The sequence below is a fragment of the Lycium ferocissimum genome, chromosome 9 (assembly GCF_029784015.1).
Source record: "Lycium ferocissimum isolate CSIRO_LF1 chromosome 9, AGI_CSIRO_Lferr_CH_V1, whole genome shotgun sequence".
Classification (NCBI taxonomy): Eukaryota; Viridiplantae; Streptophyta; class Magnoliopsida; order Solanales; family Solanaceae; genus Lycium; species Lycium ferocissimum.
The window spans coordinates 63,076,430-63,097,129 of record NC_081350.1 but is presented as its reverse complement, the minus strand read 5'-3'; the positions used below and the strand labels follow the sequence as shown (position 1 = coordinate 63,097,129).

General features: G+C 35.0%; 1 protein-coding gene and 1 long non-coding RNA gene across 4 annotated transcripts; both read right to left on the bottom strand.

Annotated features, from left to right (window-relative positions):
- Window positions 1-2,671: 2,671 nt before the first annotated feature.
- On the bottom strand, window positions 2,672-19,647 carry LOC132031463 (zinc finger CCCH domain-containing protein 37). Of its 3 annotated transcripts, none has more exons than XM_059421444.1 (12): window positions 19,232-19,647; window positions 17,178-17,425; window positions 11,254-11,307; window positions 11,100-11,177; window positions 10,952-11,020; window positions 10,635-10,844; window positions 10,018-10,055; window positions 9,824-9,870; window positions 9,302-9,414; window positions 9,165-9,218; window positions 3,644-3,787; window positions 2,672-3,082 (listed from the first exon to the last, which is right to left on the bottom strand). In XM_059421444.1, the coding sequence occupies exons 1-12, from the start codon at window positions 19,581-19,583 to the stop codon at window positions 2,912-2,914; spliced, it is 1,578 nt and encodes a 525-aa protein (XP_059277427.1). In that variant the 5' UTR covers window positions 19,584-19,647; the 3' UTR covers window positions 2,672-2,911. The 3 variants fall into 3 exon arrangements, with proteins under 3 accessions (XP_059277427.1, XP_059277428.1, XP_059277426.1); XM_059421445.1 differs by having other exon boundaries at window positions 9,302-9,417; window positions 10,952-11,014; XM_059421443.1 differs by having other exon boundaries at window positions 9,302-9,417; window positions 19,232-19,646.
- On the bottom strand, window positions 12,133-16,773 carry LOC132031465 (uncharacterized). The gene is made up of 2 exons (XR_009408273.1): window positions 16,338-16,773; window positions 12,133-16,266 (listed from the first exon to the last, which is right to left on the bottom strand). It is a non-coding gene; the product is annotated as an uncharacterized LOC132031465 (long non-coding RNA).
- Window positions 19,648-20,700: the final 1,053 nt, after the last annotated feature.

Sequence of the window (20,700 nt, the reverse complement as noted above, 5' to 3'; positions counted from 1 at the left end):
ATTCACAACCTTTGCTCCTTGTGATTTCATGTAATTGCTCGTATTTTTTTTTATTTTTTTATTTTATTTATTTAGCATAACTGTGTTATTATTCTAATTAAAACCACACCTCTCATTATTAGAAAGAATGATTCATTGAAAAACTTCGCATATAACGAGTGATGTTATTAAAGTAGAATTTCGTTGTGAATAACGTTATATACAGACTTATATTTTTCCTTTTTTTAAAACTATATTTACTTAAGTTATGTCACAACTTACTTATGTAATGTTGGAATTTGACATAAAAGTATTATGTTAAATTTTTTTTTTTTTTTTGGATTTTGAATTTATGTTATATTTTCGAGTTTAATTTATTTGCTTTAGTAATATTTACTTGTTATTTCACATTGCATAATGTTTATTTTTCAGTTAAAGTTGATAGATTTTTTTTTTTTGGTCAAACATTTTAATAATGTTATGGCATTATACTTATAAATATTAGTTTTTTTTTTTTGTCAAACATCCAATCCATGATGTTCTCACAAAAAAGTCTGCTTCTAATTTTTATAATTAAGTAAAATTAAAATATATATATATATATATATATATATATATATATATATATATATATATATATCAATTTTTTTTACAATATTAGTTACAAATATATGATTATTAATTAATATATTTTTCAAAAATAATGTGTTGTCAAAATACATAATTTAATATCATCTATAGAGGCACATATTTTTCAAAGATTAATTTTAATTTTTTTATAAGAAATTTTATTTTTAAATTAGACTAAATGTGTAATTACACTTGTGCAACCAAACAAAGATGCTTTTAATTACACTGTAATTATGTGATGACAAACAAATAAGTCATTGTAATTACAATACTGTGTAATTACTAGGCTGTGTAATTATTACCCTAGTAATTACACCAATTCCAATTACTAGGTGGCTTTCCAAACAGACCCTTAATATAACCATGTTGTTAGGAAAACGTCTCATTTCTGCTCTGACCCCTAATGAAATCTAATCTAAAAATAATTTAAACTATAGAAAAAAAAATCGAGGGTAAATTTCGTTTTTTTATTTTATTTTATTGACGAATTTGGATATGTGGAGTCTACCCATTTCACGCTAGAGCTCTGTTAATGGCAAGGACAAATACGAAATAATTTGATAATGCCAAAATATGAATGGACCAAAAGTGTAACGACGGATAAAATTGAACGATTTCAAACAGTACAATGTGAATTTGGCCTTTATTCATAAGAATATTAATTTTTTGATGTTTTTTTTTTTTTTTATCTCTTGAAATTTAGGCAACGACTAGCTTACTTTGACTATTGATATTACCTAATAATACTAATAGTATTCTCTTTTTAGGTCAATGGTTGTTCTTTCTCTCATGCAAATGGTTAAGGGTGTATCGTTTTTTAACTAAAGTTATTGAATGCAATTCACTCCGAAAATACTTATGTGCGATGAGACAAATAAAAGCAAAAGAATTCGATTGACTCAAATGTTCTGTCAAATGTTGCTCCTATATGATGCAACTAACAGTACTTCTCCAATTTTCTTGGATCTGAGGTGTAATTCATAATATTTTATGTGATGTTCATCGTACAATATTGGGAAAAGGGTCAAAAAGTGTAATTCATAATATTTTATGTGATGTTCATCGTACAATATTGGGAAAAGGGTCAAAAATGCCCTTCTGACCTCTGCTTTGGAAAAAAAGCTAAAAATACCATCCGTTACAAATTTGGGTCAAAATTACCCCTCCGTCATTAAAGTTTTCAAATATACCCCTATCTTAACGGAAATCCTCAAATCCCCCAAAATAACACGATTTTATTTTTAAACCCGCTCCATTTAAACCCGATCCGACTACATAAAAAATTCATATGCCACCAACTTGTTCCCGAGTCTTACATTTGGAGCCACTAGGCACAAGATCAGGAAACACATATGCGTTTTTTTATTTAGTTGAATCGAGTTTAAAAGGAACAAGTTTAAAAATAAAATCGGGTTATGTTGAAAATTTCCATTAAGACAGTATATATTTGAAAACTTGAATGACGAGAGGGATATTTTTTATCCAAATTTATAATGGAGGATATTTTTAACCCTTTCACCAAAGTAGAGGGGCATTTTTGACCCTTTCCCCTACAATATTTTATGCTGGTAGCTTTTCGTTGACCTTTCTTGCCTGTGGTCGGAAGTCAGATGTCATTGGGAATTTCTGCAACTAGTCTTATCCATCTTTTATTTCTCCAACCTTCCTGTGTCCCTCACCCTGAGTTTCTTGTTCTTCCTTTCTTTTTTCTTCTTTTTCATTTTTCAATATTATTGCACATGCGCATGTACTCAGTCTCCTTTGTCCTTTGATTCAACCCTTACCACTTCAGCTATTCTAGTCTACTTGGTGCTATACTGTCTTTACAAATTTGAAAAGGCGTAAAGCAATAAATCTGAACAGGGAAAAAGATATCATTTGGAGTGCACCAAAAAGAACTAAGATGGTGCTCTGGTGTTATCAGTCGTCTATTACTACTGTTTTTTTCGCAGTTTTTTCCGGAGGTCTACAGCAAATCTGATTATAGAAAAATGTTAACTTTTAGTCAGTTTGATGGGGTTCTGGAGTGTGTCAAAATGCAGATGCAGAGAGCATAACATGCTCCTTTAAGATGGGTTGTATTTAAATTTTTCAGGTTCTGAAGAGGTGCAACTAAAAGCATACCATTGAAAAAACAACTTTCATCAAGTTGTGGTGTAAACGAGAAACTGTGTTACAACTCTAGAAGAATGTTCAGAATTCATCCTGCAAACTATGCTTTACAAGTGTGCTACAATAATGGTAAAACAGAAATGATAATTGAGAAAGATGTGACTGCGAGAATGGCCTTTCAGCTATAACCTTACTGCTGCTGTTCATTCACACCAACATTATCTTCTCCCTCAACAGACAACGACGCCCCCTGGGATGTTGCCATACCCAAGAGCTCTCCAGGTGGTGGATGATCAAACTTGCATGTCGCCCCATACTTGCACATTCCAGTCTTCATGTAGTATGGACAGTGTACAGCACCCTGCCAGTATTATTGTAAAAAATTAAAGAAAATATCATGGAATTAAAGGGATTTGCATTTCTAACAGACCGAGTGAATGAGAAAAAACAAGATTGAGATCCAATAATAACAGCCATTAACTAAGTTGAAGGATGAAATTATATGCCAGGGCAACTAAAGTTGAGAATTGGGAGGGGGATAAAATAAATTGCAAGCTTACACATATGTATATTGCTAAGGTATTCTGTGAGGGTTTTCAGTGATTTCAAACACACAACCATTGGCTGAAGCCACCAAATACACAACTAATACCTGTAACCAAATGCACTGGTGGTGGAAGTCTGTATTTTTTGGTGGTACTCATACATCTGTCATAATTTATTATAAACAGCTGTATCCACTTTATAGTATTATCGTGTTATTTCCAGGAGCAAATGAATATCTAATTAACAGTGTTTTTAAGAGGTGGTCAAACACCACCAAGAAAAATCAAATTATCAGAAAACTTGTATAATGCTGCAAAATACTTCTCAACCAGAAAATGGACATGTCATATCTAAGGTCTAGAAAGATTAAATATACCTCCCTCCTTGGTAGACCAGCAAGAGTAAGCTTAACATTTGGCTGCTGTACATCCTTTGTTGACACTACGGGTGCTGAACGATCAAGAGGGTGATGAAACCTGCATCTTTCACCATACTTGCATTCCCCGGTTTTCATATAGAACTGATGTAAAACATAACAGACCAAGCACGATGTGAAAAAGAAAGATAGTGAATGACAAGATCCAATTTTATTAAGAATATCTGAAGAGTAATTATGACGATAATAGTACGGAAACTAGAACGAGAATTCGTCTCGTTCAGCACTACATGCAGCTCCCTCACTACTATCTAATGTGTGTGTATACTTAAGAACGCATGCATGTCAACTTTTAAAAGGGCATACTGGGGGCCCAATAATATGCACTTCTTTAAGAAGTAAATTGAATAAATTTAAATTTCAACAAGAGATAAGAACTACAAACAATGCTACATGTGAGAAATAAGGGAGGACAAGTATTATTGAATTGTGCTACATTATTACACTGAGCCCTATTTATACACATTACATTACAATCTTTTTCCACGTACACCTACAATCCTATTCCTATTCCTATTCCTATTCCTATTCTAACACTCGCCCTCAAGCTGGTGCATACAAGTCATATGTACCGGGCTTGTTAAAGATGAAACTAATACGAGGACCAGTGAGGGGCTTGGTGAAATATTTGCAAGTTGATCACTCGAATTCGCAAATTTTGTAACAATTTCTCATGAGTATCTTTTCTCTGACAAAGTGAGAGTCAATCTCAATGTGCTTAGTCCTCTCATGAAATACCAGATTTGAAGGGCTGCTTGGTTATCACGCAAGTTCCATCTGACTGATTTATCCAAATTTTAGTTTTCTGAGAGATTTTAAATCTAAACTAGCTGACAAGTTGCTCCAACCATTGCTCGAGATTGTACTTCTGCACTAGATTGAGCACCACACTCTGCTTCTTACTCTTCCAGAACACCAAATTACTTCTTACTAAACACAATATCCGGATTTAGAACATCTATTAGAAGATGATCCTGCCCAATCAGCGTCTGTATATCCAACGATCTGCTCATGGCCTCGATCATCGAAGAGTAGTCCTTTACCTGGATCTTACGTTATATATCGGAGAATGCGGCCTAATGGCTATGGCAGGGAGAATCACTCACATGAAAAGAAATGTCAGGTCTAGTCACTGCGAGATAATTCAATTTACCAACCCGCCGCTTATATCTTCCAAGATCACTGAGTGGCTCCCCTGTCTTGGCAGAAGTTTAGCATTCGGATCCATATAGGTGTCAATGGGTCTACATCCCGTCATTTGTCTCCTCAAGAATGTCTAACATACTTGCATTGCGAAATAACAATACCTGTTTGGACTAAGCAACCTCAATACATAGAAAATACTTTAGTCTGTCGAGGTCTTTAGTCTGAAAGAGATGCTGCTTTAAATTAATGAGACTATCCTGATCATTGCCGGTGATAACGATATCGTCAACATAAACCACCAAATAAATACATAGATTTGGATTAGAATGTGGATAAAACACAGAGTGATTAACTTCACTACGAGTTATGACAAACTCCTAAATTACTGTGCTGAACTTCCCAAACTAGGCTCGAGGAGACTATTTTAGACCATTGACATACAAGGCTACTAGACTCCTCCTGAGCAACAAAACCAGATGGTTAATCCATATAGACTTCTTCCTCAAAGTCACCATGTAGAAAAGCATTCTTAATGTCCAACTGATGAGGAGGCCAATGACGAACAAGAACCATGGATAGGAAAAGGCGGACAAATGCTACTTTAGCCACATGAGAGAAAGTACCATTGCAATTAAGCCCAAATATCTGAGCATACCCTTCAGCAACAAGGCAAGCCTTAAGCCGATAACTTGACCGTCGGGCCGACTTTGAGTGCATAAACACGACAATCAACAATAGATTTGCCTGAAGAAAGAGAAAAAAGACTCCCAAGTACCCCTCGCATGTAAAGCGAACATCAGGTCAATCATAAGTCATAACTTGCCCTCATCCTGAATGAGAAAGTGTTTCACCTGTAGACCTAGGAAATAGAGGACAAAGATGATACAAAGGCATAATAGGTGATGATAGACAGTGATAACTTAAAAAAAAGTATAATGGGGGTTAGCATTAAAAGTGAATCGTACACATTTTCAAAGTGCAATAGATTGACTAGGAAGAAACAAGTCCGCAGTAGGTGCAGGGCCCGATGCATGACATGAATCATCTAGACCTGATGCTGGATGCGAACAATGATGATAAGTCAGGAGTGGCGGAGCACTATGGCCAAAGATGTAGAAGTAACCATAGATTCCTCAAAAGTCGGTATAGGTAAGACCTCAGAGATACCAGAAGATGTAAAGTAAGGTCAAGACTCAAAAAATGTGATATCGGCTGACATTAGATACCAATGAAGATCAAGTAAGTAACAATTATACCCCTTTTCAACCCGAGAATAACCAAGAAAGACATATTTGCGAGCACGGGCGGCTAATTTATCTTTCCGGTGCTAAGTTATGAACAAAACATAATCTCCCAAAGACAAGAGGGCAAGAGAATATAGAGATGGCTGAGGAGACAATACGGAACAAGGAATCTGAGATGGAAGATGAGGGCATTCGATTAATTAAATAACAAGACATAAGGCTGCATCGCCCCAAAAATGCAACGGAACATGAGATTTAATGATAAGAGTGTGAGCAGTCTCAATGAGATGCCTATTCTTCCTTTCTACTACCCGTTCTGCTGAGGGGTGTAAGGACAAAATGTCTGATGAATAATTCCTTCTTGAGTCATAAATTGCGAAAACTGGGAGGATAAGTATTCTAAGGCATTATCACAATGAAAAGTACAAACAGAATCACCAAATTGATTTTGTATTTCAACACAAGAACTTTTGAATATAGAAGATAACTCATAACAATCTTTCATTAAGAAAATCCAAATACATCTTGAATACTCATCAATGAAATTAACAAAAAAACGAAATCCTAAGGTTGAACCGACTCTACTAGGACCCCAAATATCAGAATGAATTGATGAAAAAACACTCTGTAGGGCTCTCAGCACTACTTGAAAAGGTAGGGCGGATGTGTTTTCCAAGTTGACACGACTCACAATCTAATGTGGATAGACTAGACAAACTAGGCACCATCTTCTATAGCCTGAACAAACTCGAATGTCCCAAACATCTATGAATTAGGTTCGAAGGATCTATAACAGGGAATGTTATTGCGGAATTAGAAGAGGTAAGATAGTAGAGGCCTTGTAATTCTTGCTCTGCGCCAATCATTTGTCCGGTACTATGGTCTTGCATAACAAAAGAATCATCAAGAAATATTATAGCACAATTTAGGGCACGCGTCAAACGACTGATAGATTCAAGATTAAAAGGACAACAAGGGACATAAAGAACAGAGTTTAGAATGACAAAGGATAGGGGATTAGCTTGTCCAACTCCTTTTGGTTTTGTTTGGATCCCATTGGCTAAACAAAAGAAAGAGTGTGAATAAATAATATTTGACAAAAGTGATTTGTTACCAGAATTTATAGTCAGAGTTCGAGTCCATGACCCACGGTCCAAGGGTACTAGAATGTGAAACACAAGCAAAAGAATTACCAGCAATAGAAGTATTAGACTGAGAACCCGAGGCTATTTGTGGATTATGCTTACTTGTTCAATACTGAAGGAACTCAGTATATTCATTATATTCCCCTTCAGATATAGAAAACCCCTAATTACATGCAGTCTTAGAGCAACATGAGCATTCTTGCGTGGTCGACCCTGCAGAGAATACTATACGTCGAGAATGTGTCCAAGCCTATGACAATAACTACACTTAGGTCCAGATCTTCCAAAACGACCTCTTTGTCAATTCTCCGTGGACTGAGATGTTCGATTTTCTATGGTTTGAGATGCGAACAGAGTAGTCAACAGTTGGTAATGAGACCACTGTGTGATTCGGAGGCGCGGCAAGGCGAAGTAAGCAATAGTTCATCAATTGTAAGAACCGTAAGACTAGTCAAAATCTTATCACGCACCGAATCAAGGTCAGTAGGAAGTCCAGCAAGTAAGAACTTGAAACAACGTTTGTCTTTGCTCCTATTGTTTTTCATCGTTTGCAGTGACTAGCATCGACTTCTCAAATTCCTCCATGACTACATGTACTTGTCCCAAGTAAGTAGATATATCTGATTCCTGTTTCTTCAAGTTAAGTCATCCGAGATATCACATCACAAAGGTGAGATGTCATTAGTGTATAAAGCGCGAGCCTTTGCCCAAACTGAATAACATGTCTGGAATGGGGGAAACAAGGGCATTAACTTGGAATCAATAGATCTCCACAGGAGACTACATAATTGAGCATCAACCTTCTCCGACTGTGCTTTGGCCTTTTCATCTACCTCACTAGCCTTTGCCTTTTCATCTACCTCACTAGCTTTTAGCATTAAGTGATCTTGAACACCTTGACCTTGCACCACAATTCAACAGAGGAAGCCCAAGCTAAATAGTTTGAACTCCCCATGAGCAGTTCTGTAGTAATCTAGGGCTTCAACTTCCAATTCCCGTATTTTTGGAGTCAAAAATATCAGAAGCAATCGACATTTTGTTGCACTGAAAAGACTTCTAGCCAAAATTTCACAAACCTGACTGAGATGCTGACTAGGAAGCAAAAGCTCAGTGAACAACCCAAAAAAGAATACTGTTATGAGAAGACTTGCTGAAAACAGTGAAGAAATCTGGAAAAGAAAATACTGTTTCGCTGGAAAACACTGTTGGAGGCGCCAGATTAGGGTTCTGGTATCAGAAAATTTTGAAAACAGTAGGGTAGAACAAGAATATATAGGCGACTCCAAGAAGAGAAAAAACCTGGAAAAAAATGTTGGAAGTGGTCTCACGCGCCGGCGCGTGGGACAGACGAGTCACCGGAACTGATGGTGCGTGGAGGCACATGGGTGATAGTCTGCCCGAGCAGCTGACTGGGATTTTCTCGCCTGAAACTGATCTACGTTGTGATGGTGTCGGATTCTGCACATCACTACCGGATAGAGATTGTGAAGCGAGCAGCCACCGGAAAAATTATGGGCGGTGGTGATTTTTCTACCAGAACTTCGCTGGAATATTACACAGCGGATATTTCCTCACTAGTGTTTTGATACCATGTGAGAAATAAAGGAGAAGAAGTGTTATTGAACTGTGTATCTACATAGATACTACATTACAATCCTTTTCCACGTAGGATACTACATACATCCTATTCCTATTCCCAATCTAAAACTATATATATATATGCCTCGAAAACTCAAGATATACAGCTCCAAAGACAATTAAGAGAGACCTCTTGATTGGGGGACAACATAAAAGTTCCTTCAAAGACTGATAAATAACAGATTACGGTTCATAGTCCAGGACCCAAAAGAATGTCACATGCATCCAGCTTGAGAATAGTAATTAACAGGTCAATCAAGTATGTCTAAGAAAAAAGTAGGGACTCACATCGCATTCAATTTCACCAGGTCGTTGTGGATAGACAGGTGGAAGCAACCCGAGCTGCAGTGTTGAAAATAAACAATACTTTCAGTAACACGTTCCAAAGCTTTTTAGTGAAAATACAAACTGACAATTGATAATACCATTGTCTGAGTCAGTCTTGGATCTAAACTTTGCAAGAGAGAGGCAGCTGGATTAACCATTCCAATATTCCAGTGTGTTGCAGGAGAGGCTACAAGGGCAGGACCAATAGCAGCTGCTGGAGGATGAAAATGCAAAAGTAAAAGAGAATCAGTAGTTGACTCTAGGCATTGAATTTATTATGATAAGTATTTGAGTAATACAATAAGCTTCCAGCTGAACTTTCTGTTTATGGGTCTTCTGCAGCAATCCCTTTATATTATCAGTTTCCAAGATACATTGCCAAACTGGCTTTATAAATTATTTCTGAGAACATAATACACTCTCTAATCACAAAAATTCACATGATAAAGTAGTATGCTAACATGAGATTAAATTCAACAGATAATGTACTTCACACATAATCATATATCAGAACAAAACCTAGAAAACTCAAAACAAACAGAAGGCCAAAAGAAAGCTTAAGAGAGACTGAAGAAAAATATTCTAGTGATGTTTCAACAGAGCTTTATTAACATCCTTACCATTTCTTTCAGGATGGTTGTAACGGCAAGTGCCTCCATACTTGCAGCTGTTTGATATTTTTTTGAGGAAAAAAAAAAAAAAAAAAAAAGGACGCGTTATAAACCAATGAACAGTCCAACCTTTTGAGTATTTAAACTGTTAGCAGAAGAACAAATAGTAAATCTTCCAAATTCACCATCAAAAACAGAATTACCTGCCAGTTTTTAGGTAGAAAGGACAATCAACTTCACCCTGTAAAAGATAAAAACCAGAAGAATGAACTACTTCCTGTGGGTCTCTGAAAACACACCTCTTACAACATCTTATTAGGCTTAACGAAAACAGCCAGCCTCAAGAAGATAAAGTTATGGTTAATAATCTTACTACATCAAAAAAAATCATGGTACTTTTTTTTTTTTTTTTTTTTTTGAAATTGGTAAATATATATAAAATTAAAAAAATCATGGTATTTAAGGCTGAAAAATCCAATTCTCTTCTGATTTCTCTTCCTAGAGGTTGGATCTCTATTTTCTAATTTTCTTCGCACAAAAAAAAAAAATCTCAATTTGCTAATTTCTCCCAATAGAAGTACCCAGACAAATTATGGTACCAGGATTGAAATATATCATAATTCTTTTCCTATACTAACATTATGTTAATAATTGTCAAATAAAGTAGAACAAAACAGCAGTCTATTGATAGTCATCCTGTGACAGCACAAAAGGCAGGGACGAAAGGAAAAGGCGAACTGAAAGAGGAAAACAAAGCACAAAAGAAGCACGTAATGCATTCTTACTCATCCAAATGTAAAAGACAAAATCTATGAAATACCGGTCTAACTGGAAGGCCTTTGGAGTTGTGCAATAAAGCTGGAACAGAAAGCGGCTTGACTAGATTCACATCCTGAGTTATCTCATTAATAGCTGATCCAGGCTTCCCCGCAGAGCCATTTTCTTGCTTGGGAGATGGCACTTGTATATCTCTAGGATGGTGAAACTTGCAGGTAGCACCAAATTTACATGTTCCCGTCTTCATGTAAAACTGCCACATTATGATTTGAGTAACTATGAACCAGCTACACATTATATGCATACTTACACAATCTTAAGTAACAATTAGTGCCCCAATGAGCAAAAACATTCTCATACCGTGCATGATGGTTCAGAAGGTCTCTCAGGTAAGTCAGAAACATCAGAATTCTGTGTAGCACCCTGAGACTGAAGCCGAATTAACAGTTGAAAGAAATGAAAATTTATCTTCATAGGAAGTAAATAAAAATTGAGCCTGTGAACCTACCAATTGAGCTGTGTTATCCTTGGGGTGGTTAAATTTGCACCTATTACCGAACTTGCATTTTTGAGTCTTCATAAAATACTGGAAACATGTCAACATACAATTAGGCCTATTAACAGCACACACAGTCACAAACTCATCAAAAAGTTTTTCTTACTGGACAATCAGGCTCTCCAGGTCTTTCAGGAGGAGATTCAGTTGTAACTGGAACCTGCATAGATAAGTGGAAGATAACAGCAAGAAACATACAATGTGATCACAAATATTACAGGCAAATGGATGCTAATATGAAACAGTTTCAAAGGATCTTCCACCAGACAAAAGGGCAACAACTGCAACTTTCCACAGGGAATGGGAGTCTATGATAATGCAATTAATGTTAAGAACTGTCAAAAGTGAAATGCATCAGCCTGCATAAGGCCAACAGCTCTCCCTGCACTCTTATATATCAGCTAGAAGGAATAGATCCTTTGGCCTCTGAATCTGTAGCAACTAGCAAGCTTCAAGTGCTAGTCTAGGGTTAATTTGGGACTATGTCAAAACCTCAAAAAGTTTTATATTATCATAATTCGACTAGCAATTGATGAGCATAAGAGTATCAAGCATGAATTTTGAAACTAATTTCGCATCTTTAACTGTAAGAAAGTATACAAGGTATAAAGATAAAATATCAACAACTAAATAGAGAAGTAGAAAACAGGTCATTTCATGAATTGGAAGTATTTTGAGAATGCCCAATAGTGAAATCACAACATCATAAGGAAAGAGGGGACTAGTTTATATGACGAGCATGTAATCAAAAAGACAATCCCTTCTATCTCATCTCATGTGACCGTGTTTGCTTGGCAATAGAGATAAAGAAAGAAAGAAAGAAAGAATGACTGACTTTTGAAGCTTGTGGTCTAAACCAAATGATAGACATTTGTGCAGCTATAAATGATCTTATCAAGAGTAAACTGGGAAGTTCAAAATTGGATCATTTCTAAATATAGGAAGGTGTCATTCTTTTTGGAACAGACTACTAAAAAGGATGGTGCAGATAAAATGGGACAACAGGAGCAGGAAATTAACATGTTATAATAGATAAAGGCCTAGACACACAAAGACACGTTTTTTTTTTTTTTTGTCAAGTTTAGTTACAAATCCTTGTCCACTAAAATACCACCTCGAGGTTGGAAGGAAAGAAAGACATAGCAACCAAACGAACTTGCAAATACATAACTAATGCCTCCAACACCAACAAGGAAAAAGCACAAACTACGGGTAGCATGTCAAAGATTTAAAAATACGAACTAGATGGATAGAATTTCAATAATTCTGTCTCATAATGTTTAAATTGTCCTTCACCGATAGGCAAAACAACAAAGAAAAACGAAGTTATGAGTGCTTGCTAAAGCGAAACACCATAAACTTTTAAAGAAGAGATTAAACTTGATAGCCCGATTTCATAAACGACAAGGAGTTAATTCACACTTTGGATTTAGGTGCATCAAGATATTATGTATTCATCTAATTTTGAAAACATTAATAGTAAAGTGTAATGTAGGATTTTGAGCTCTCTTAAGTTGTAACTACTTTGTAAATTATCTAATACTCATTTGTGCTCTATTGCCAAAAAACATGGACTATCTAAAGGAAAGATATTAACAATGAGTCAAGCTTTTGTCAGTTGAAACTGCCCACACGGAAAAACGAGACTCGAAAGCCTTGAACCATAAAACTTCTCATCGGAATTATACCACCAAAATCTTAATGATGTTTTCTTAATGAGAAAGATTTATCAATAAAACAAAAAGAACTACAACTATGGAGGACCAGATAATGTTGTCTTGCAACCAATACAAAAGTTTCAACGAGTGCCCTCTAATCGCTTTAGAAAACAATTAATACAGAAACAACAAACTAAAATGTTGGAGGATCAGATGTCCCTCTCTCCCAAGTAAAATACAAAATTTAAACAGAGAGGGCAGTTCTAACTTCTATCTCATTAATGTTTCTTTTAAATCCAATCTGCGGAACAAAGCATAACTTCCGCCACACTTTGGTGTAAAGAGAACTATGTAGAGGAAGCTGAAACTCTATTAGAATTCTGAGAATCCTCATAAGAAGAATATGGACACATATTTATTTATTCTTTTGGCAACTATAAATATGACTCCAGCATAGCCTTTGTGCTGATGGATAATCTTTACCTTTCTCAAGAAAAGCATAACTACCACCAGACCGAAAAAACAACCCTCAACATGCATATACTTCTAAACTTTGTTAGTGCTCCCAAAGCCATTACAGGGACAAACTCTATGCTTTTTATGAAATGATATTTTCAATTTTATTTTTATCTTTGATAAGTCAAATATCTAGGCTTTATTAGTGCTAGCAAGCGAAATCACTTTACCAAAAAATAAAGTACGCGCTCAGTTTCATTTTATGAGTCTTAGTTTAACTAGATATGAAGTTGAAGAATGTAAAGAGAACTCTTGAATCTTGGGGTTTACTAAAGATGTTTATAGCATACCAAAAATACCATTTGGATCTTATGGTATTAAATATGTCATGCATTTCTATAAGGGAGTGCAAACAAAGGAAAAACAAAAATATATGTAAGATGAGTTAACTAGATATAACTTTAGGTGAATACTCCCTCTGTCCCGAATTTATGTGGCAACGCTTTACTAGGCACAAGGTTTAAGAAAGAAAGCAATACTTTTGAAATTTATGGTCTAAAACAAATCTTAGACATCTGTATGGCTACAAATCATTCATTACGCGTAAAAGGGGAATTTTAAAGTTAGTTATTTCCAATTATAAGGTGACATTCTTCTGGGAGAGACTAAAAAGGAAAGTATGCCATATAAGTTGACGGAGGGAGTATTAGAAAAGTGAAAATCCAGATTAATACAGAGACCTTTTTCCATGGAGGAGGTACAAAGGGTTATTAAATTATTAAAGAGAGACAAGGTACTAGGTCCAGATGGCTTTAATATGTTCTTTTTTCCATCAATATTTGACTACAGTCAGGGAAGATGTTTAGAGGGCAGTAAATTGGTTTTCACAAAAAAGCACTTTCACCAGGAGCCTTAATTCAACTCTCACTGCTCTTATTCCTAAGGAGAAAGGGGTCATGGAGGGGAAAGATTTCAGGCCAATTAGCTAATTGGGTAGTATTTACAAAATAACTGCAAAGCTAATCGCTAAAAGACTAAAAGCAAGTGATTGGGAAGTTGGTATTAGATAATCAAAACACCTTTGTAAAAGGCAGGCAAATTGTTGATGCTGATATAGTAGCCAATAAATGCTTGGATATCAATCCACGAAGAAGATTAAGGTGTGGCTTGCAAGCTAGATTTGGAAAAGGCATTTGACCTAGTTAATTGGTCATATTTGTCATATCGCAGGAAGCAAATGAATTTTGGGGATACATGGATTGGGTGGATAAAATACTGTACATCCACAGTTCTTCTCAGTTCTGATTAATGGAAGTCCTCAGGGATATTTCAAGCCTCACGGGGGGATTAAGGCAGGGGAGATCCCTTGTCTACTTATGTGTTCTTGTTGATGATGGAAATTCTCAGCAGAATGCTTCAAAAAGCAGAAAATTTGGGATGGATTAGAGGGCTGAAATGTTGAAGAAGTGAGGAAGAAGAACTAACAGTCTAACACATATTTTATGCAGATGATACTCCAATTTTGTATGAAGCAGAGAAAGATCAACGTTTACATCTAAAAGGAGTTCTATTAGGCTTTTGAAGTTGTGTCAGGATTAGAGTAAACCTGGCTAAGAGTAAAGTGTTCAGAATTAATGCAGAACATTGCACTGATGATCTGGCACACATTATGAGTTGTAAGCTGGAGCAGCTTCCTACTACTTATTTAGGCCTACCTTTAGGAGCTAAAAAAGAATGACCAGAAGATGTGGCAGGGAGTTTTGAATAGGTGTAGTAATAAATTGGTTCAGTGGAAAAAAATATAACTTGTCATTTAGGGGAAGACTTATACTGGTTAACAATGTGCTAGATGGTATGCCTATTCTTGATGTTTCTAATAAAAGTGCATGCAGCAATGACGAATAATTCAATGCTAAGAAAATACCTTCCTTAGGGTTGATAAGACCATCAAAAGGATCTGGAGGATGATCCCAGCAGCAATTTTTTGGAGTAATTGGAAAGAGAGAAACTGCAGATGTTTTGATGGAATATGCCCATAAATATCATTAAGGTTAGATTTTTAGTTACTCTTTTCAGTACGCACTTTTTCTCCCCTGTAAACAGTGTGGATATTTTTTTGGATTTTGTTAGCTCCCTAACTCCAGCACAATAAGGTCTTAGAGGATATCTTTTTCAATCTTTGGTTTACATGTTTTAGTAAAGCTGGCTTCATGTTAATTATTGTTTGAAGCAGTTTTATGTTTAGTTGTAAACTCTGCATCTTCTTGATGCCATTCTAATGCATTTTAGTTACTTCACCAAAAAAAATAAAAAATAATAATACATACCTTTGGGAAGGTAATGCTGACAGTAAGAAGTTCCATTTGGTTAAATGGCACGACGTGATGAAAGGGAAAAAAAGAAGGGAGGGGGTCCGGGAGTAAGAAATTGAAGGTTGCATAACAAAAGCTTATTGGCAAAGGACGCTTGATTAACCTAGGATAATCTACGGAAAAGAGGAATTATGCAATATATGCTATATGTGTGAAGAAGAGTTAGAAACAGTCAACCATGTCCTCATTCATTGCGAAGTGGCAAGACAGTGTTGGGAGATATTCCTTAATATGTATGGTATTAAGTGGGTTATGTCACCAAATGTGAAAGAGTTTGCCGGAGACATGGCAACAAAAAAAGGGCAAAAAGTCAGCAGTCAGTGTAGAGAACAACCCCCCTATGTGTTTATGGACAATATGGTTTGAGAGAAACAACTGTTTTGAAGAGATAAGACAACATGTATCCAGGCTTAAAATGATTTTTTTTTTTTTTTTTTTTTTTGGTGTAAAAGAAATGTTATGGAAAATTTGGAACAGTACTTTGATTTCCTAGAGGAGATAGGTGATATGTAGTTTATATGTTTCTGGCAGTTGTTGGTCAACAGTCTTGGTACCTTTATTAATAGCACTTTACCTTATTAAAACAAAAATACATCACATTTCATAAAAGCTATTGCTTAATTGACATAGAACCTTACCCGGACAATTTTAACTTGTGATTATAAAACACTTACATCATCAAAAAAAAAAAATTGACATAGAACCTTACCCGGACAATTTTTATAAGTTAAAACTATTCCACATCAACTTCACGTCCAAAAGAATAAAGAACAAATAAACATCCTAACCCTCATACTCAAGCAATAGTTCACCTTATAGGTAAAACTTGTGTTGTAATACTTGATGAAAAAAAAAAAAAAAGGTATAGCCCTTCAAGGCAAATATACTAGAAGACTGTCTACCAAGTAACTTGTCCCAGCGCAATGTGAGCATACCAGCAATATTTTTCCTCATTACTTGAAGAACTCCCACAGGAGAAAAGAGGTTTCTTATATTCCTTGAAAATGGGGAAAAGATACACAAATAACTCAGTTGAACTAATGCATGTCTAGAAAACTAAAGAAGAATAAGGAGTTATCGGGCTTATGTATCAAAAGAGCAAAAGCTCAATAATGAAAGGGAACAAGTAGTATCCTAAAGAGTTCCTTAACAGAAACAAGATACTATGAGTACTATTGATGCATAACGCAAGGAACTACAATAAAAACGATAAGCAAATTATTATTATTATTATTATTATTATTATTATTATTATTATTATTACTATTATTATTATTTGTTATTGTTGTTGTTGTTGTTCAAAATAGTGTTGAATAGCTATAATAGAGAAAGGAAAAAGAAAAAGAGAAGGGAGGAGAGCAAGTATAAAGAAACCATTCCAACTCCAGCTTATTTGACCAGATGCCTTCTGCGGTAACAGCTATTAGGACTTAATATAGATATACATAGGAAAGCAAAATAATACGTTAAGTGAAATAAGAATAACTTATTTGATAATGTATAGTGTTTTATTCTATTAATAATAAATAGCAATAAATGATCACCTCTTTCCAATCTGGGATTCCACCCTCTGGAACCCAAATAGGATGGTCAAACTTGCAGCTTTCTCCAAATTTACAGGTTCTTGTTTGCATATAATGGGCACAGTCCTTCTCTCCAGGCCTCTGGGGATATATAGGCAAATTGCTTGCACTCTCGAATCTAGGGCGCTTGGCTAAAGGATTGGTTGAAAACCAAGCTTCAGCTTGCCCGATTGTATTACGTGCACCCAAAAGTGTCTGATGATACAATGCTATGGTGCGTAATATATACATAAACACAAAAACACAGCATATGTCTGTTATTATACATACAAGTATAGAATTTTATATTTACATAATAGTATTGGTAAATATGCGCAAAAAGAAAACAAAGACTTAATACAACTTACAAAAATGTTTTTATGCACTAAAGCATGCGAAAAGAGATATCTCAAGATATATATAAATTAAAAAAATAACGGAAAAGGGCCAAAATTACCCCTGAACTTTGAAAAATAGTTCATCAATACCCTTCGTTATACTTTAGGGCCAATTAAAAACGTGGGCATCATCCTTTCTTTCAAAATTATTTTACTCTCAAATAATTTTTTTTAAAAAATAACTCAATCCCACCCAAATTTTTTTTCCAAAGAAAAATAATACGGATAATTTTTCCAAAAAAAAAATAAAAATAATTCCGTATTATTTTTGCTGGAAAAAAAAATTCGGGTCGGATTGAGTTATTTTAGTGAGTAAAAAATTATTTGAGGGTAAAATAATTTTGAAGGGCTAGGATGATGCCACGTGGCAAAAGAGATATAACCGTAAGGGTATAATTGGCCCTAAGTATATATGAATGAACTATTTTTCAAAGTTCAAGGGTAATTTTGGCCCTTTTCCGAAAAAATAAAAAGAAAAAATTAGAAATTAGAGGTGTTTGCGAAAGCTTATATACCAGTATGATTCATCCAAAACTTCAGCATTACATTGAATATGTCTAACATATATAGCGCACGATAACAATTTTGGACTTGTACAAAAATTATCTGAAATAATTGTTAAAAGAGTATAGCTATATCTCAAAGCTATACCAAAGGAGCAACTCAAATGCACTGTAAGGCAGCATTATTCAAGTTAATTGCTGAATAAGTTCTTTTTTGGTCTAAAGAATAATATGTAGAAGAGGAAGTTCAGTTAGTGGACTTTTTAGGATTACTGTAAGTATTTTCTTTCAGTAGGTTATGCTCAGGAATACAAAGTTACCAGTTTCGAAAAACAAAATGAAACTCCTTACAAACTCACAGCCAATATAAACCGCCAACCTATACGTTTCATACTATCGAAATAAAAAATGATACCCCTGCCTCAAAACCAACTCCCCCTACCTAACAATTTCCAATATAGGAGGCATAAACTCAAAATGAAAATTAAGTCTTCCACTCTCTTCTAAATCTAAGAAAATTCAGCGGACACAAAAAAAAAAAAAAAAAAAAATAAAAGGTTAAAAGGACACAACCCTAAGGGGTCGTTTGGTTGGGTGTATAAGATTAGCACTGGTACTAAATTTATTACTACAATGTTTGGTTGCAAATTTAAGTCTGCTACAACTAATATCAGTATAACCTATACACCTTCTATATTAATCTTATACATAATAAACAATGACACTAACACTACCGGTACTATTCTTATTCGAATACACCATATTCAGTACTCTTTAAAAATTATGCAATGCATGTTAGTTATACCCCCTCTGTCCCAATTTAAATGTCTTTCTTTCCTCTTTGGTTTGTCTCGAAAAAAAATTTACCTTTCTATATTTAGTAAGTGGACAATTCAAACATCCTACATGAGAAGTTTAAAAGCACAAGATTCAAAGGACATTTTAGTAAGTTACACACATCTTTAATTTAGGAGCACAAGATTCAAAAGTCTTTTTTATCCGTAAACTTTGCTTAAATTGGTAGGGCAACAAACCAAACCGTCGATAAAAAATAATGCCAGCATTACTAATACACCATATTCAGTACTACTCATAAACAAGTACAAGCACAAATTGGATGAATATTGTTCCTTACCATCAGTAGAGGAGCGCTTCAAGGTAGAAAAATAAGAGTTGTCAGCAGCAGGTGGTTGCGGTTGAGCAGCAATTGCAACATCAACACCAGGCGGTCCATACAAGGATTGACCTGGAATCCTACTCACAGGAGTAGGCGTATAACTACTATCACTTTGATTATAAAGCACAGTCGGGGATGAGGAGAAGGCATAGCCGGTAGAACCGTAATAATTGGAAGAACCGTATTGTAATGTCGTCTTATTATTATCAGTAGTAGAGAAATGATAGTTGTCCATGGATCTCGTTGCTGTTCTAGCTGCTATTCCGGTGTTGGTGCTGCTAGGGTTATAGCCGTAAAGTTGATTCGCCATCTCTGTAGTAGTACAGATTTCACTGGACTGCCAATTTTGCTCACCAGGAAGGGAAAGGTTTATTAACTTTTCTTTTTCCTATTTTGGTTCTATTTGTAGGAAAATAATCCTGATATGCCCCTAATCTTTTAAAATTGTTCATTGAGGCCTGTTGTTAAAAGCTTCCAATAAAAAAGGGGAAATAACTTTAGTTTGCGGCCCATATAGCTCATTATATCATCTACAGATAGATAATGTATCTGCTCTATATAGCTTTATATAAACATTACTTATACTTTGTATATATGTGTATGCTTTATATAAATACATATACATTGCAGTGTATAGATAATGTATCTGTTCTGTATAGCTATATATAAGTTGCTCGACTTCTTTTATAACTTTACATATACATCCTTATATGCTATTATACATTATGTATTTATTACATAGACATTCTTATATGCTATTATACATTATGTATTTATTACATATACATCCTTATATGCTATTATACATTATGTATTTATTACATAGACATTCTTATACTCGAGCATAGAACTTGAACATGATTACGTAATCCCCAACAAGTTTTATCAATCCCCAACCTTTGTTTTAACACGTTTTGATGTGTTAACTAAACGCCCAATAGCCTCCGATGTGGAAACGAATGATGGCAATTGCAGAAAGAATTATAACAATTCAAAAGTTTCTTTTTTTTTTCTTCGTTCTTCAGATAGAATTATTCGACAATCGAAGGCAGACCCAGTGGGATGCTCTTGTAGAGGAAAAGATACCGAAATCACTTAAAGAGGGAAAGTCTAAAAGCATTTGCTTTAACAAAATTTTCAAACACAAAGACCAAATACTGATATCCAACAGAATTAATTAAAAAAGTACAGAATGGACCAGATAAAAGAAACCCTATTTCTTGTCTTTTTCGAAGATTCACACAAAAAGATTAAGATAACCCAATAATATTCTTTGGCCGAAACACTTACTCAATCAATTTTCAGGTTCTTGATGTGAGAAATTCAAAAAACAAGAATATGGAAATTCATGTTGACATTTTAGGGATGGAAGAGAAAAAGCATAACACAAGAAAGAAAACCCAGAAGGAACTTAAGATTCAAGACTC

Coding starts and splice junctions, on each gene's coding strand:
- LOC132031463 (XM_059421443.1), bottom strand. CDS start 19,583: ATGGCGAATCAACTTTACGGCTATAACCCTAGCAGCACCAACACCGGA. Junction 17,426..19,231: donor GAAGCGCTCCTCTACTGATG/GTAAGGAACAAT, acceptor TACGCACCATAG/CATTGTATCATCAGACACTT. Junction 9,418..9,823: donor CAACCATCCTGAAAGAAATG/GTAAGGATGTTA, acceptor TTCATCCTCCAG/CAGCTGCTATTGGTCCTGCC.